Raw genomic sequence first — 14061 nt, 5'->3', positions numbered from 1 at the left:
TTATTTGAACAATATATTCCATAATTATAGAAATGATAAAGACGGTTTACCTTTTATATTAATCTTCAACTCTATTATATTACTTGAATATTTAGAAGTAAGTTTCACTCGTAAATAGCAGGTTGGCTGATAAGTCCCCGGTCTGACACATAGATGGCGTCGCTAGTATTAAATGCATATTATTTTTATATAGTACCAACCTTCAAATGATTCGTGTCAAAATTTGACGTCTGTATGTCAATTAGTTTGTGAGATAGATCGACTTTTGTGAAGCTACTTTTGTTATTGTGAAACAAATGGAAAAAAGGAATTTCGTGTTTTGATAAAATACTCTTTTCTGAAGGGACTCCGGACTCTGCCCCAGGGAAATCAACAATAATTGATTGGTATGCAAAATTCAAGCGTGGTGAAATTAGCACGGATGACGGTGAACGCAGGACGGTGAACGCCCGAAAGAGGTGGTTACCGACGAAAACAACAAAAAAATCCACAAAATGATTTTGAATGACCGTAAAATGAAATTGATCGAGATAGCAGAGGCCTTAAAGATATCAAAGGAACGTGTTGGTCATATCATTCATCAGTATTTGGATATGCTTAAGCTCTGTGCAAAATGGATGGAACATGGCTCCATCACTACACTCCTGAGTCCAATCGACAGTCGGCTGAGTGGACAGCGACCGGTGAACCGCCTCCGAAGCGTGGAAAGACTCAAAAGTCCGCTGGCAAAGTAATGGCCTCTGTTTTTTGGGATGCGCATGGAATAATTTTTATCGATTATCTTGGGAAGGGAAAAACCATCAATAGTGACTATTATATGGCGTTATTGGAGCGTTTGAAGGTCGAAATCGCGGCAAAACGGCCCCATATGAAGAAGAAAAAAGTGTTGTTCCACCAAGACAACGCACCGTGCCACAAGTCATTGAGAACGATGGCAAAAATTAATGAATTGGGCTTCGAATTGCCCACCCACCCACCGTATTCTCCAGATCTGACCCCCAGCGACTTTTTCTTGTTCTCAGACCTCAAAGGGATGCTCGCAGGGAAAAATTTGGCTGCAGTGTAGAGGTGATCGCCGAAACTGAGGCCTATTTTGAGGCAAAACCGAAGGAGTACTACCAAAATGGTATAAAAAAATTGGAAGGTCGTTATAATCGTTGTATCGCTCTTGAAGGGAACTATGTTGAATAATAACAAGTAAGGAAAGTCTAAAGTTGGGCGGTGCCGACTATATTATACCCTGCACCACTTTGTAGATCTAAATTTTCGATACCATATCACATCCGTCAAATGTGTTGGGGGCTATATATAAAGGTTTGTCCCAAATACATACATTTAAATATCACTCGATCTGGAAGAATTTGATAGACTTCTACAAAATCTATAGACTCAAAATTTAAGTCGGCTAATGCACTAGGGTGGAACACAATGTTAGTACCACAGTAGTGGTGAAGGGTATAAAAATATGGGAAACATTTAAATCTGAAGCAATTTTAAGGAAACTTCGCAAAAGTTTATTTATGATTTATCGCTCGATATATATGTATTATAAGTTTAGGAAAATTAGAGTCATTTTTACAACTTTTCGACTAAGTAGTGGCGATTTTACAAGGAAAATGTTGGTATTTTGACATTTTTTGTCCAAATCAGAAAAACATATATAAGGGAGATATATCTAAATCTGAACCGATTTCAACCAAATTTGGCACGCATAGCTACAATGCCAATTCTACTCCCTGTGGAAAATTTCATCTAAATCGGACCAAAAAATTGGCCTCTGTGGTCATATGAGTGTAAATCGGCCGAAAGCTATATGTTGGAGCTATATCTAAATCTGAACCGATTTCAACCAAATGTTGCACGCATAGCTACAATGCTTATTCTACTCCCTGTGCAAAATTTCAACTAAATCGGAGCAAAAAATTAGCCTCTGCGGTCATATGAGTGTAAATCGGGCGAAAGCTATATATGGGAGCTATATCTAAATCTGAACCGATTTCAACCAAATGTGGCTCGCATAGCTACAATGCTAATTCTACTCCCTGTGCAAAATGTCAACCAAATTGGGGTAAAACTCTGGCTTCTGGGACCGTATTAGTCCATATCGGGCGAAAGATATATATGGGAGCTATATCTAAATCTGAACCGATTTCAATAAAATTTGGCACACTTGACTATAGTACTAATTGTTCTTCTTGTGCAAAATTTTAAGCAAATTAGGGTAAAACTCTGGCTTCTGGGGCCATATAAGTCCATATCGGGCGAAATATATACATGGGAGCTATATCTAAATCTGAACCGATTTCTTCCAAAATCAATAGGGATCTATTCTGAGCCAAAACACATACTTGTGCCAAATTTGAAGTCGATTGGACTAAAACTGCGACCTAGACTTTGATTAAAAAAATGTGTTCACGGACAGACGGACATCGCTATATCGACTCACGAGCCCACCCTGAGCATTTTTGCCAAAGACACCATGTGTCTATCTCGTCTCCTTCTGGGTGTTGCAAACATATGCACTAACTTATAATACCCTGTTCCACAGTGTGGAGCAGGGTATAAAAACGAATTTTGACAAAAAGAAATGTTTTTTTTTTTGTTATACCGGGGACTTATCAGCCAACCTGTTATATGAGAGCTATCTAAATCTGAACCGATTTCAACCAAATTTTGCACACTTGATTGTACTACTAATTAGACTCCTCGTGCAAAATTTCGAGCAAGTCTAGGAAAAACTCTGGCTTCTGCAGCAACACCGGAGTTTGGCCCAGAATAAAAATATTTCACGTTTAATTTATTTGGACTGGAATTAATATGGACCATTTCATAAATGAAAGTAATTTCATAATATTGCCTTACAGACATTATGTAAAAGACACATAAGCTTGTTAATAATGTCATTAATGCAAAGTTTTGGGTGACTTTTTTCTGCAAAGTTTTGTTTTTGCAGTAAATTCGAGTTTCATTGAAATTTGATTCATTTCATATGTAGATCAAAAACAAAGGGACAGCTATGGATATTGCAGTGTAGCAGTCCATATCAGTAAATAATTTGCAGAGTTGTTTGACTATAAAAGTCAAATCAAATCTCCAAATATGTATCAGTCACTTCTTGCCTTTAATTCTATTCACAGCAGATAAAGCTCATTTCACCAGGTTAAGAGACATGGCTTTCAAAGTAAGATATGAATTAAAGAGCTTATACAGAAACACCCAAAATATTGTAGGCTTTTGAGATTGACAATTGTACTAATCGCCTTTTGTATTTCCAGTTTGTTTTCGCACTTGCTTTTGTAGCTGTGGCCAGCGCCGGCTATGCCCCCGTGGCCTATCACTCGGCTCCAGTTGCCTATCACTCGGCTCCAGTTGCTGTGGCCCAAAAAGTCGTTGTTAAATCCGAGGAATACGATCCTCATCCTCAGTACAAATTCTCTTATGGTGTTGAAGACAAATTGACTGGAGATTCCAAGAGCCAAGCTGAAGAACGTGATGGTGAAGCTGTCCATGGTGAATACTCTTTGATTGATGCTGATGGTTACAAACGTACCGTTCATTATACAGCCGATGATGCCAATGGTTTCAATGCTGTTGTCCAACGTGAACCTTTGGTAAAATCAGTGGCAGTAGCTCCCGTCCACTATGCTGCCCCACATGTTGTCAAGACTGTAGCTCCTGTCGCCCACTATGCTGCTGTCCCACATGTTGTCAAGACTGTAGCTCCCGTTGCTCATTATGCTGCCCCTCACTACGAGACACCAGTGGCCCATTATGCTGCTCCAGCTGTTGTCAAGCATGTTGCTCCCGTCACCCACTATGCTGCTCCAGCTGTTGTCAAACATGTAGCTCCTGTGGCCCATTATGCTGCTGCTCCCTCAGTAGCTACTTACTCAGCACCTACCCATTATTCATCATATGAAGCTCCCACATACAGTTATCACCATTGAAAGCGCCATGATTTTATTCATAAACATTCATTATCGTTTTATTTATATAAGTGTTGCTATTTATGTAGGTAAATTTTTTCTAAAATAAATTAAATGAAAATGAAATTTAACTTTGTTACAATTCTTTGACAATCTTTAAAAAGTATTACAATAATACACATCGTTAAAATGATCCTTCCAAAAAAAGCGTCGCCAAAAAAGTAATGAAAATGTTCTTTTTGGATCCGGAAGTGGTGCAAAATTGAAGCAGAAGCAACGAATTTAACATGGGCTTGTCATAGGACGGAAGTCCTCCATTTCAATAGCCGTTACACTGAATTTGCATCACTTCTTTAGGTGTGATCCGAATTCAATGTTTTGGATGTAAATTAAAAAATTCTGTGATATTTTGTCAAATAAATAGTTTTTAATTTTTTTTATAATTTTTAATGGATTCTAACGCTTGTCGGAAACGTTTGACCTCAAATATTTTCAAAAATTCACATTTTTTCAGATTGAATTTACTATTTTTTTTTTTTTTGACAAAATTTAAATGATTTGTACCATTTTATGAATTCTTACTCTGTTTTTAACCGATTTGAAACAAAAGAAGTATATACGGCCGTATGTTCGGCCAGGCCGAAGCTTATGTACCCTCCACCATGAATTGCGTAGAAAGACTGTCATCCATAATGTAATTACTTGGATTGTGGTAATACTTACTGATGGCAAGATATCTTAAAACTTCTCAACATCGTTTTCTAAATTGTGGGTTAGTCCATACGTGGTATATATAAGACAAAAAAGTATATATAGGGAAGTCTACAAATAATTACGAATTGATAGGACTTTTGCACATTACTTAGAGAGCCAGAATTGAAATATGGGGGTCGCTTATATGGGACCTATATAAAATTATGAATGCACCAAGTTTTGTGTGATTGGTGATCGATTTATCTGAGGGCTTTATAACTATAGACAGATATGGACCTAGTTAGGCATGGTTGTTAATGGCCATATAACATGCTAGCAAAATGTACCAAATTTCAACTGACTCGGATGAAATTTGCTCCTCCAAGGGGCTCCAAAACCAGTGATAAGAGAGAAGTTCACCACTGTGGTATCACAATGGACTGAATAGTCTAAGGGAGCCTGATACATCGGGCTGCCACATAACCTAACCTAACCTAGTAGCTACAAAAACCGCGGAAATTTTATTTAATTTTTAGCACAATTTTAAAGGGTGGTATGGTCAAAATTTGGTCAAGGGAAAACGAGTGTAAATCGGTGAAATCGTTTATTTAAAAAATCAAATTAAATTTCTTTTTATACCCTTCACCACTACTGTGGTACAGGGTATAATAAGTTTGTGCATTTGTATATAACGCCAACAAATAATTGTCATAGACCCATCTTTTAGTATACCGATCGGCTTAGAATTAAATTCTAAGTCGATTTAGCGATGTCCGTCTGTCTGTCTGTCTGTCCGTCCGTCCGTCTGTCTGTATATGTAATTTTGTGCACAAAGTACAGGTCGCAGTTTAAGTCCGATCGTCCTCAAATTTGACATAACGTCTTTCTTCGGATAGAAGACAATCGCTATTGATTTTGGAAAAAATCGGTTCAGATTTAGATATAGCTGCCATATATAGTTATCACCGATTTGATCATAATTCACGTATTTATGAACCGACGTTCTTCAAATTTTGTACATCTGAATGTTTTGTCAGTTTCGTAAAAACTACCAAATATCAGCTAAATCGGTTCAGATTTATATATAGCTCCCATATATATCTTTCGTCCGATTTGGACTTATATGGCCACAAAAGCGAGAGTTTTGCCCTGATTTGCTTCAAATTTTGCATAACGAGTACGTTTAATAGTATCGTTAATTGTGCCAAATTTAGTTGAAATCGGTTCAGATTTAGATATAGCTCCCATATATATCTTTCGTCCGATTTGGATTTATATGGCCCCAAAAGCCAGAGTTTTCCCCTGATTTGCTTCAAATTTTGCACAACAAGTACGTTTAATAGTATCGTTAAGTGTGCTTAATTTGGTTAAAATCGGTTCCGATTTAGATATAGCTCCCATATATATCTTTCGTCCGATTTGGATTTATATGGCCTCGAAAGCCAGAGTTTTGCCCTGAGTTGCTTGAAATTTTGCACAAGGAGTACGTTTTATAGTATCGTTAATTTTTGAAGTCGGTTCAGATTTAGATATAGCTCCCATATATATCATTCGCCTGATTTGGACTAATATGCCCACAGAGGCAAAAGTGTTACTCTGAGTTACGTGAAATTTTGCAGAGGGAGTAGAATTGAACTTGAAACTTTACACAGGCAGTATAATTAAGGTTCTGCATATGCGTATTTACTTTGGTTGAAATCGGATCAGATTTTGATATAGCTCCCATATATATCTTTCGCCAGATTTTCCGCCATATGACCACAGATGTCAAAGTTGTTATCCGATTTACGTGAAATTTTGCACAGGGAGTAGATTCAACATAGTAACTATGCATGTGAAATTTGATTGCAATCGGTTTTGATTTCGATATAGATTCCATATATATGTTTTTCCTATTTAGGCAAAACTGGCCGAAATACCTACATTTTCCTTATCAAATCGCCACTGCTAAGTCGAAAACTTATCAAAATGACTCAAATTTTCCTATTACTCTATTATACATCTATCGACCGATAAATCATAAATACACTTTTGCGAAGTTGCCTCAAATTTTTTTTACTAACATTGTGTTGCACCTCAGCGCATTAGCCGACTTAAATGTAAAATCTATAAGTATGGCAGAACTCTGTACAGATCTGCTCAGATATACAGAATATACGTGTATGGATTCATATAGCATCCAACACATTGGACGGATTTAATATGGTATCGAAAATGTGGACTTACAAAGTGGTGAATGGTATAATATAGTCGGCCCCGCCCGACTTTAGACTTTCCTTACTTGTTTCAAGTTCAATTAGTATAAAATTCAGGAAAAATATTCAGATAGGCTTTCGCTTTTCCAAATCCGAATTGCCGGGCCTCACGCTTGACACCTGCCATCAGATTTTGTACAGCCATCTTGTCCACCTTCTTCGCCGCAGAAAGCCACTGAACTGCTGCTCGTCCTTAGCAGTTTTTTTGGTCTTCTTTAGGTTCCGCTTGACAATAGCCCAGTATTTCTCAATTGGGCGGAGCTCTGACGTGTTGGGAGGGTTCTTGTCCTTGGGAACCACCTGCACGTTGTTGGCGGCGTACCACTCCATGGCCTTTTTACCGTAATGCCAAGATGCCAAATCCGGCCAAAACAGTACGGAAAAACAGTGTTTCTTCAGGAAAGGCAGCAGACGTTTTTTCACGTAAATTTCTTGGTTGACAGTCCCGGAAGCTATGAAAATGCTGATTTTCAAGCCACAGGTACAGATGGCTTGCCAAACCAGATATTTCTTTGCGAACTTTGACAGTTTTATGTGCTTGAAAATATCTGCTACCTTTCCCCTTCCCAGCAAAAAAAATTGGAAGTTGTTCCACAAACATTTCTTTTAAAGCCCATCCCAGAATCCCCCATCGAGTTTTTCCAACTTCCGATGCAGTCCTTTTGGACAAGTCCACAAACATTTCTTCTGAAGCGCGTCTTGGGATCCCCCAATGATTTTTTTCTACTTCCGATGCAGTCCTTGTGGACAAGTATTAGAAAGAACGCAATCAGGCTATTTTATGTGCAAATTTTATACAATTAAATTTTACAAAAAAAAAATAGAAAACTAATAAAAAAACTAAAAAAAATAGAAATAGAAAAGAAAGAAAAAAAAGTAAAAAAATAATAAAAAAAAATAAAAATAAATTTCATCCGCGCTGGGAGTTGAACCTGTGCCGATTGACTTTTTTCCCTTCCATGGAAGTTCTTTTGAGAAGGTTTTGCAAATTACGAGAATTTTTAATTTTTTTGTTGATTTTTAATGGAAAAAATATATTTATACGAAAACATATGCCGAAAATAAAAACTAAAAACGATGCATGACATGAAAAAATATTTTTTTAGAAAAATATTTGATAAAAAAATTGCCGCTGGTGAGATTTGAACCTGCGTTTCTTATTTTTTCGTTCATACTAATAAAGAACATCTTGAGAAGCAATTAAAATATTATTCCTTGGTGTCGTATTACGATCATATCATAAACATTTGAATTGACCTTTCGACGCTCTATGTTCAATGGCGTTTGTGGCTAAGTGTGCTAAGGCGTTCTGTTATGGTGCCAGCAAACCCAGGTTCAACCCCTGTCGGAGCGAAAAAGTTTTTAAATTGTAAAAATTAGATAATAGGAAAATAATTGTGTAATAAAACATATGGATGAAAAAAAGTGAAATTGGTAGAAAAATAAAAAAAAAAATTTTCGCTTTTTAAATTTCTTCATTCTAATTAACTTCCAGGGCACAACTTCTAAAGCAATGCAAAGGATCCAAAAAGGGAGTACTTCCGTCTTATGACAAGCCCATGTAAAATTCATTGGAGATGATCCAAGTTTGCACTACTTCCGGATCACAGATTGGGGATCCAAACCTTTTTTGGAAGCTCTTTTTTTGCCGGGCTACTTTTGCCGTATAAAACTCCTGTCCCGGAAGCTTCTTGTAGTCGACTTTGACGTAGGTTTCGTCGTCCATTACCACGCAGTCAAACTTCGTCAGCATCGTCGTGTACAGCCTCCGGGATCGCGCTTTGGTCGTCGTATTTTGTTTATCATCGCGATTTGGAGTCACTACCTTCTTGTAAGTCGATAGTCCGGCTCGTTTTTTGGCTCGATGCATGGTTGTAGACGATACACCCAGCTTATTTGCGGCATCTCGGAGAGAGAGGTTAGGGTTTCGCTTGAAACTACCGGCAACTCTCTTTGTCGTCTCAGCGGCTTCCGGTTTTCGATTTCACCCCGATCCATACTTCCTGGCTGTCGACAAACGTTCCCCAAACACTTTAATTACATTTGTAACGGTTGATTTGGCAACTTTTTAGCTTTGCGTGCGAGTAGCTCGGATTTTCGCGATGCGCGAGCAAAATTTTGATACGCTGCTCTTCTTGCTTGGACGGCATTTTGACAACTGAAGAGTGAATTCCAAAATCAAAACCGGAGCAACATTCTACACACACACACACCTTAAAAATGAGGGGTGTTCAGGTCTTTTAAATGCAAAATTGAAAGAAATACGTCAAGCTTATATTGACCAAATTTTGACCGTATCACTCTTTATGTATATAAAGGGTGATTTGTTAAGAGCTTGATAACTTTTTTTAAAAAAAAACGCATAAAATTTGCAAAATCTCATCGGTTCTTTATTTGAAACGTTAGATTGGTCCATGACATTTACTTTTTGAAGATAATTTCATTTAAATGTTGACCGCGGCTGCGTCTTAGGTGGTCCATTCGGAAAGTCCAATTTTGGGCAACTTTTTCGAGCATTTCGGCCGGAATAGCCCGAATTTCTTCGGAAATGTTGTCTTCCAAAGCTGGAATAGTTGCTGGCTTATTTCTGTAGACTTTAGACTTGACGTAGCCCCACAAAAAATAGTCTAAAGGCGTCAAATCGCATGATCTTGGTGGCCAACTTACCGGTCCATTTCTTGAGATGAATTGTTCTCCGAAGTTTTCCCTCAAAATGGCCATAGAATCGCGAGCTGTGTGGCATGTAGCGCCATCTTGTTGAAACCACATGTCAACCAAGTTCAGTTCTTCCATTTTTGGCAACAAAAAGTTTGTTAGCATCGAACGATAGCGATCGCCATTCACCGTAACGTTGCGTCCAACAGCATCTTTGAAAAAATACGGTCCAATGATTCCACCAGCGTACAAACCACACCAAACAGTGCATTTTTCGGGATGCATGGGCAGTTCTTGAACGGCTTCTGGTTGCTCTTCACTCCAAATGCGGCAATTTTGCTTATTTACGTAGCCATTCAACCAGAAATGAGCCTCATCGCTGAACAAAATTTGTCGATAAAAAAGCGGATTTTCTGCCAACTTTTCTAGGGCCCATTCACTGAAAATTCGACGTTGTGGCTCGTTAGTAAGTCTATTCATGATGAAATGTCAAAGCATACTGAGCATCTTTCTCTTTGACACCATGTCTGAAATCCCACGTGATCTGTCAAATACTAATGCATGAAAATCCTAACCTCAAAAGAATCACCCTTTATTTGTATAAGCTTCGATATATCGGCCAGCAGTAAACGAGCGTTTTTCATAGCGGAATTACCCAGGAAAGTCAGCGTTTTTTTTTTTGTTTGCAAAACGAACTTTGTGACGTTCTTGTTCCTTTTTCTTCTTTTTTTGTAATTTACTTGTGCCCGTATTCAATATCGACGACTGTCATGGAATATTAAAATTTTATACCAAAACTTTATTTATGTCTGTACCACATATCAGTAGCTCTTTTTATACCCTCCACCATAGGATGGGGGTATAGTAACTTTGTCATTCCGTTTGTAACACATCGAAATATTGCTCTAAGACCCCATAGAGTATATATATTCTGGGTCGTGGTGAAATTCTGAGTCGATCTGAGCATGTCCGTCCGTCCGTCTGTTGAAATCACGCTAACTTCCGAACGAAACAAGCTATCGACTTGAAACTTGGCACAAGTAGTTGTTATTGATGTAGGTCGGATGGTATTGCAAATGGGCCATATCGGTCCACTTTTACGTATAGACCCCATATAAACTGACCCCCAAACTTGGCTTGCGATCGCTCTAAGAGAAGCAAATTTCATCCGATCCGGCTGAAATTTGATACATGGTGTTAGTATATAGTCTCTAACAACCATGCAAAAATTGGTCCATATCGGTCCACTTTTACGGATAGCCCCCATATAAACGGACCCCCAAATTTGGCTTGCGATCGCTCTAAGAGAAGCAAATTTCATCCGATCCGGCTGAAATTTGGTACATGGGGTTAGTATATGGTCTCTAACAACCATGCAAAAATTGGTCAATATCGGTCCATAATTACATGTAGCCCCCATATAAATCGATTCCCAGATTTGTCCTCCGGAGCCTCTTGGAGGAGCAAAATTCATCCGATCCGGTTGAAATTTGGAACATCGTGTTAGAATGTCGTCTCTAACAAACACGCAAGAATTTGTCCATATCGGTCCATAATTATATATAGCCCCCATATAAACCGATCCCCAGATTTGATCTCCTTGGAGGAGCAAAATTCATCCAATCCGGTTGAAATTTGCAACGTGGTGTTAGTATAAGGCCGCTAATATCCATGGCAAAATTGGTCCATATCGGTCTATAGTTATATGTAGCCGATCCCCAATCACACAAAAATTGGTCCATATCGGTTCATATTCATGGTTGCCACTCGAGCCAAAAATAATCTACCAAAATTTTATTTTTATGGAAAACATTGTCAAAATGTTATTTCTATAGAAATTTTTGTAAAAATTTTATTTCTATAGAAAATTTTGTAAAAATTTTATTTGTATAGAAAATTTTTTCCAAATTTTATTTCTATAGAATTTTTTTTCCAAATTTTACTTCTATAGAAAATGTTGTAAAAATTTTATTTCTATAGAAACTTTAAACTTAATTATTACGTATTCAATCGAAAATTTTGTAAAAATTTTATTTCTATAGAAAATTTTGTAAAAATTTTATTTCTATAGAAAATTTTTTCCAAATTTTATTTCTATAGAATTTTTTTTCCAAATTTTACTTCTATAGAAAATGTTGTCAAAATTTTATTTTGTCAAAATTTTATTTCTATAGAAACTTTAAACTTAATTAGATACGTATTTAATTGGCCTTTTTTAGTTTAATATATACTACGTATGGACTACCTTGTAATTTAGAAGACGGTGTTAGGAAGTTTTAAGATACCTTGCCATCGGCATGTGTTACCGCAACCCAAGTAATTCGATTGTGGATGACTGTCTTCAGTAGAAGTTTCTACTCAATCCATGGTGGAGGGTACATAAGCTTCGGCCTGGCCGAACTTACGGCAGTATATACTTGTTAACTTTGCTCTTAATTAAGCTATCACTTGACCATATTAATTGGAATTGAAATTAGATTTTAATTGAAATTTTGCGCATTACTCTTTAACACCAATACACCCACAATAAATACATCAGGTAAGCTAGAATTTATGAACAAGTTCTGAACCGGAAATTCACAGCTAACCAACCATAAATGGAGAGATAAAATTGCGAACTAGAATTGAGATTGAGAAATTGTGATTTGCTCTTATTATTTCGATACGCCCTGTATCTGTAACTGCGAAAACCAAGTGTAATTGAATTCCCGTCACCAGTACCCAAAACAGAATAATCGCAAAAAATGGCCAAAAATTGAAATAATCAAACTATAAAAGATGACGAATAACACTAAATTGTATCATTCGTTTCTTGAGTTCATTTCTGCAAAGAACAGCCCAGTCTTGTCAACCTAAATCGATCTCCATATCATGGCTTTCAAGGTAAGCATAATAACAACGGGTGGGCAAACCAAGAAAACAAAAACAAAAAACCCTCAACAAATCATAAAAATCAACGTTACAAGCAAATTTAAATTGAAATCAACAAATTTGTTTTTCTTTTACGGAATAAAAACGAACGAAAAACGCTTGTAATTGAATTTGAATGCTAACCATTTTGTTGTCTACTCGTTTCAGTTTGTTTTCGCACTCGCATTTGTTGCTGTGGCCAGCGCTGGTTATGCTCCAGCCGTTTATCATAATGCTGCACCTGCTGTTGCTGCTGTCCATACAGCCCCTTTGGCCGTGGCCCAAAAGGTCGTTGTCAAATCCGAGGAATATGATCCTCATCCTCAATATAAATTCTCGTATGGTGTTGATGATAAACTGACCGGTGATTCCAAGAGCCAATTTGAAGAACGTGATGGTGATGTGGTACGTGGTGAATACTCCTTGATCGATGCTGATGGTTACAAGCGTACAGTTCAATATACTGCTGATGCCGTCAATGGTTTCAATGCTGTTGTTCACCGTGAACCCTTGGCCCACTATGCTGCCCCAGCTGTTGTTAAGACAGTTGCTCCCGTAGCCCATTATGCTGCCCCAGTTGCCCATTATGCCGCCCCTGCTCACTATGCTGCCCCAGCTGTTGTTAAGACAGTTGCTCCCGTAGCTCATTACTCTGCTCCAGTTGCCCACTATTCCGCTCCCGTAGTAAAGACTGTTGCTCCTGTGGCACACTATGCCTCTCCTGCTGTTGTTAAGACAGTTGCTCCCGTAGCTCATTACTCTGCTCCAGTTGCCCACTATGCTGCTCCAACTTACGTTAAATCTGCCCCAGTTGCTTATGCTGCTCCTGCCGCCCACTACACTTCATACGGTACCCCAGCTGTAGCCTATCATCATTAGAAATGTTCATCTAATTTATTGTTGATTTTATTCGAAATATTTATTAAACGATTACTAAAGAAAATTTAAAACGTTTGTTAGTCATTTTTTTTCGGCAATGTTTAATAAAGGGTGATTCTTTTGAGGTTAGGATTTTCATGCATTAGTATTTGACAGATCACGTGGGATTTCAGACATGGTGTCAAAGAGAAAGATGCTCAGTATGCTTTGAAATTTCATCATGAATAGACTTACTAACGAGCCACAACGTCGAATTTTCAGTGAATGGGCCCTAGAAAAGTTGGCAGAAAATCCGCTTTTTTATCGACAAATTTTGTTCAGCGATGAGGCTCATTTCTGGTTGAATGGCTACGTAAATAAGCAAAATTGCCGCATTTGGAGTGAAGAGCAACCAGAAGCCGTTGAAGAACTGCCCATGCATCCCGAAAAATGCACTGTTTGGTGTGGTTTGTACGCTGGTGGAATCATTGGACCGTATTTTTTCAAAGATGCTGTTGGACGCAACGTTACGGTGAATGGCGATCGCTATCGTTCGATGCTAACAAACTTTTTGTTGCCAAAAATGGAAGAACTGAACTTGGTTGACATGTGGTTTCAACAAGATGGCGCTACATGCCACACAGCTCGCGATTCTATGGCCATTTTGAGGGAAAACTTCGGAGAACAATTCATCTCAAGAAATGGACCGGTAAGTTGGCCACCAAGATCATGCGATTTGACGCCTTTAGACTATTTTTTGTGGG

The 14061-nt window shown here is 38.0% G+C and overlaps 1 protein-coding gene across 2 annotated transcripts; it reads left to right on the top strand.

The window, feature by feature from the left end:
- The first annotated feature begins 3117 nt into the window (after positions 1-3117).
- LOC142222271 (cuticle protein-like) lies at positions 3118-13389 on the top strand. Of its 2 annotated transcripts, XM_075292310.1 has the most exons (3): positions 3118-3181; positions 3276-3922; positions 12739-13389. In XM_075292310.1, exons 1-3 carry the CDS (start codon positions 3170-3172, stop codon positions 13316-13318), a joined length of 1239 nt encoding a protein of 412 aa, XP_075148425.1. In that variant the 5' UTR covers positions 3118-3169; the 3' UTR covers positions 13319-13389. The 2 variants fall into 2 exon arrangements, with proteins under 2 accessions (XP_075148425.1, XP_075148424.1); XM_075292309.1 differs by lacking the exons at positions 3118-3181; positions 3276-3922 and adding an exon at positions 12271-12412 and having other exon boundaries at positions 12608-13389.
- Positions 13390-14061: the final 672 nt, after the last annotated feature.

The sequence above is a fragment of the Haematobia irritans genome, chromosome 1 (genome assembly GCF_050003625.1).
Source record: "Haematobia irritans isolate KBUSLIRL chromosome 1, ASM5000362v1, whole genome shotgun sequence".
NCBI lineage: Eukaryota > Metazoa > Arthropoda > Insecta > Diptera > Muscidae > Haematobia > Haematobia irritans.
Note: the sequence above shows the minus strand (reverse complement) of the source record. Positions and strands in the feature narration are given on the sequence as shown.

Excerpts from the sequence above, each read along its gene's own strand:
- LOC142222271 (XM_075292310.1), top strand. Across the intron at positions 3,923-12,738 it reads CATTATTCATCATATGAAGC|ATCCGAGGAATATGATCCTC; the intron begins TCCCACATACAG and ends GGTCGTTGTCAA.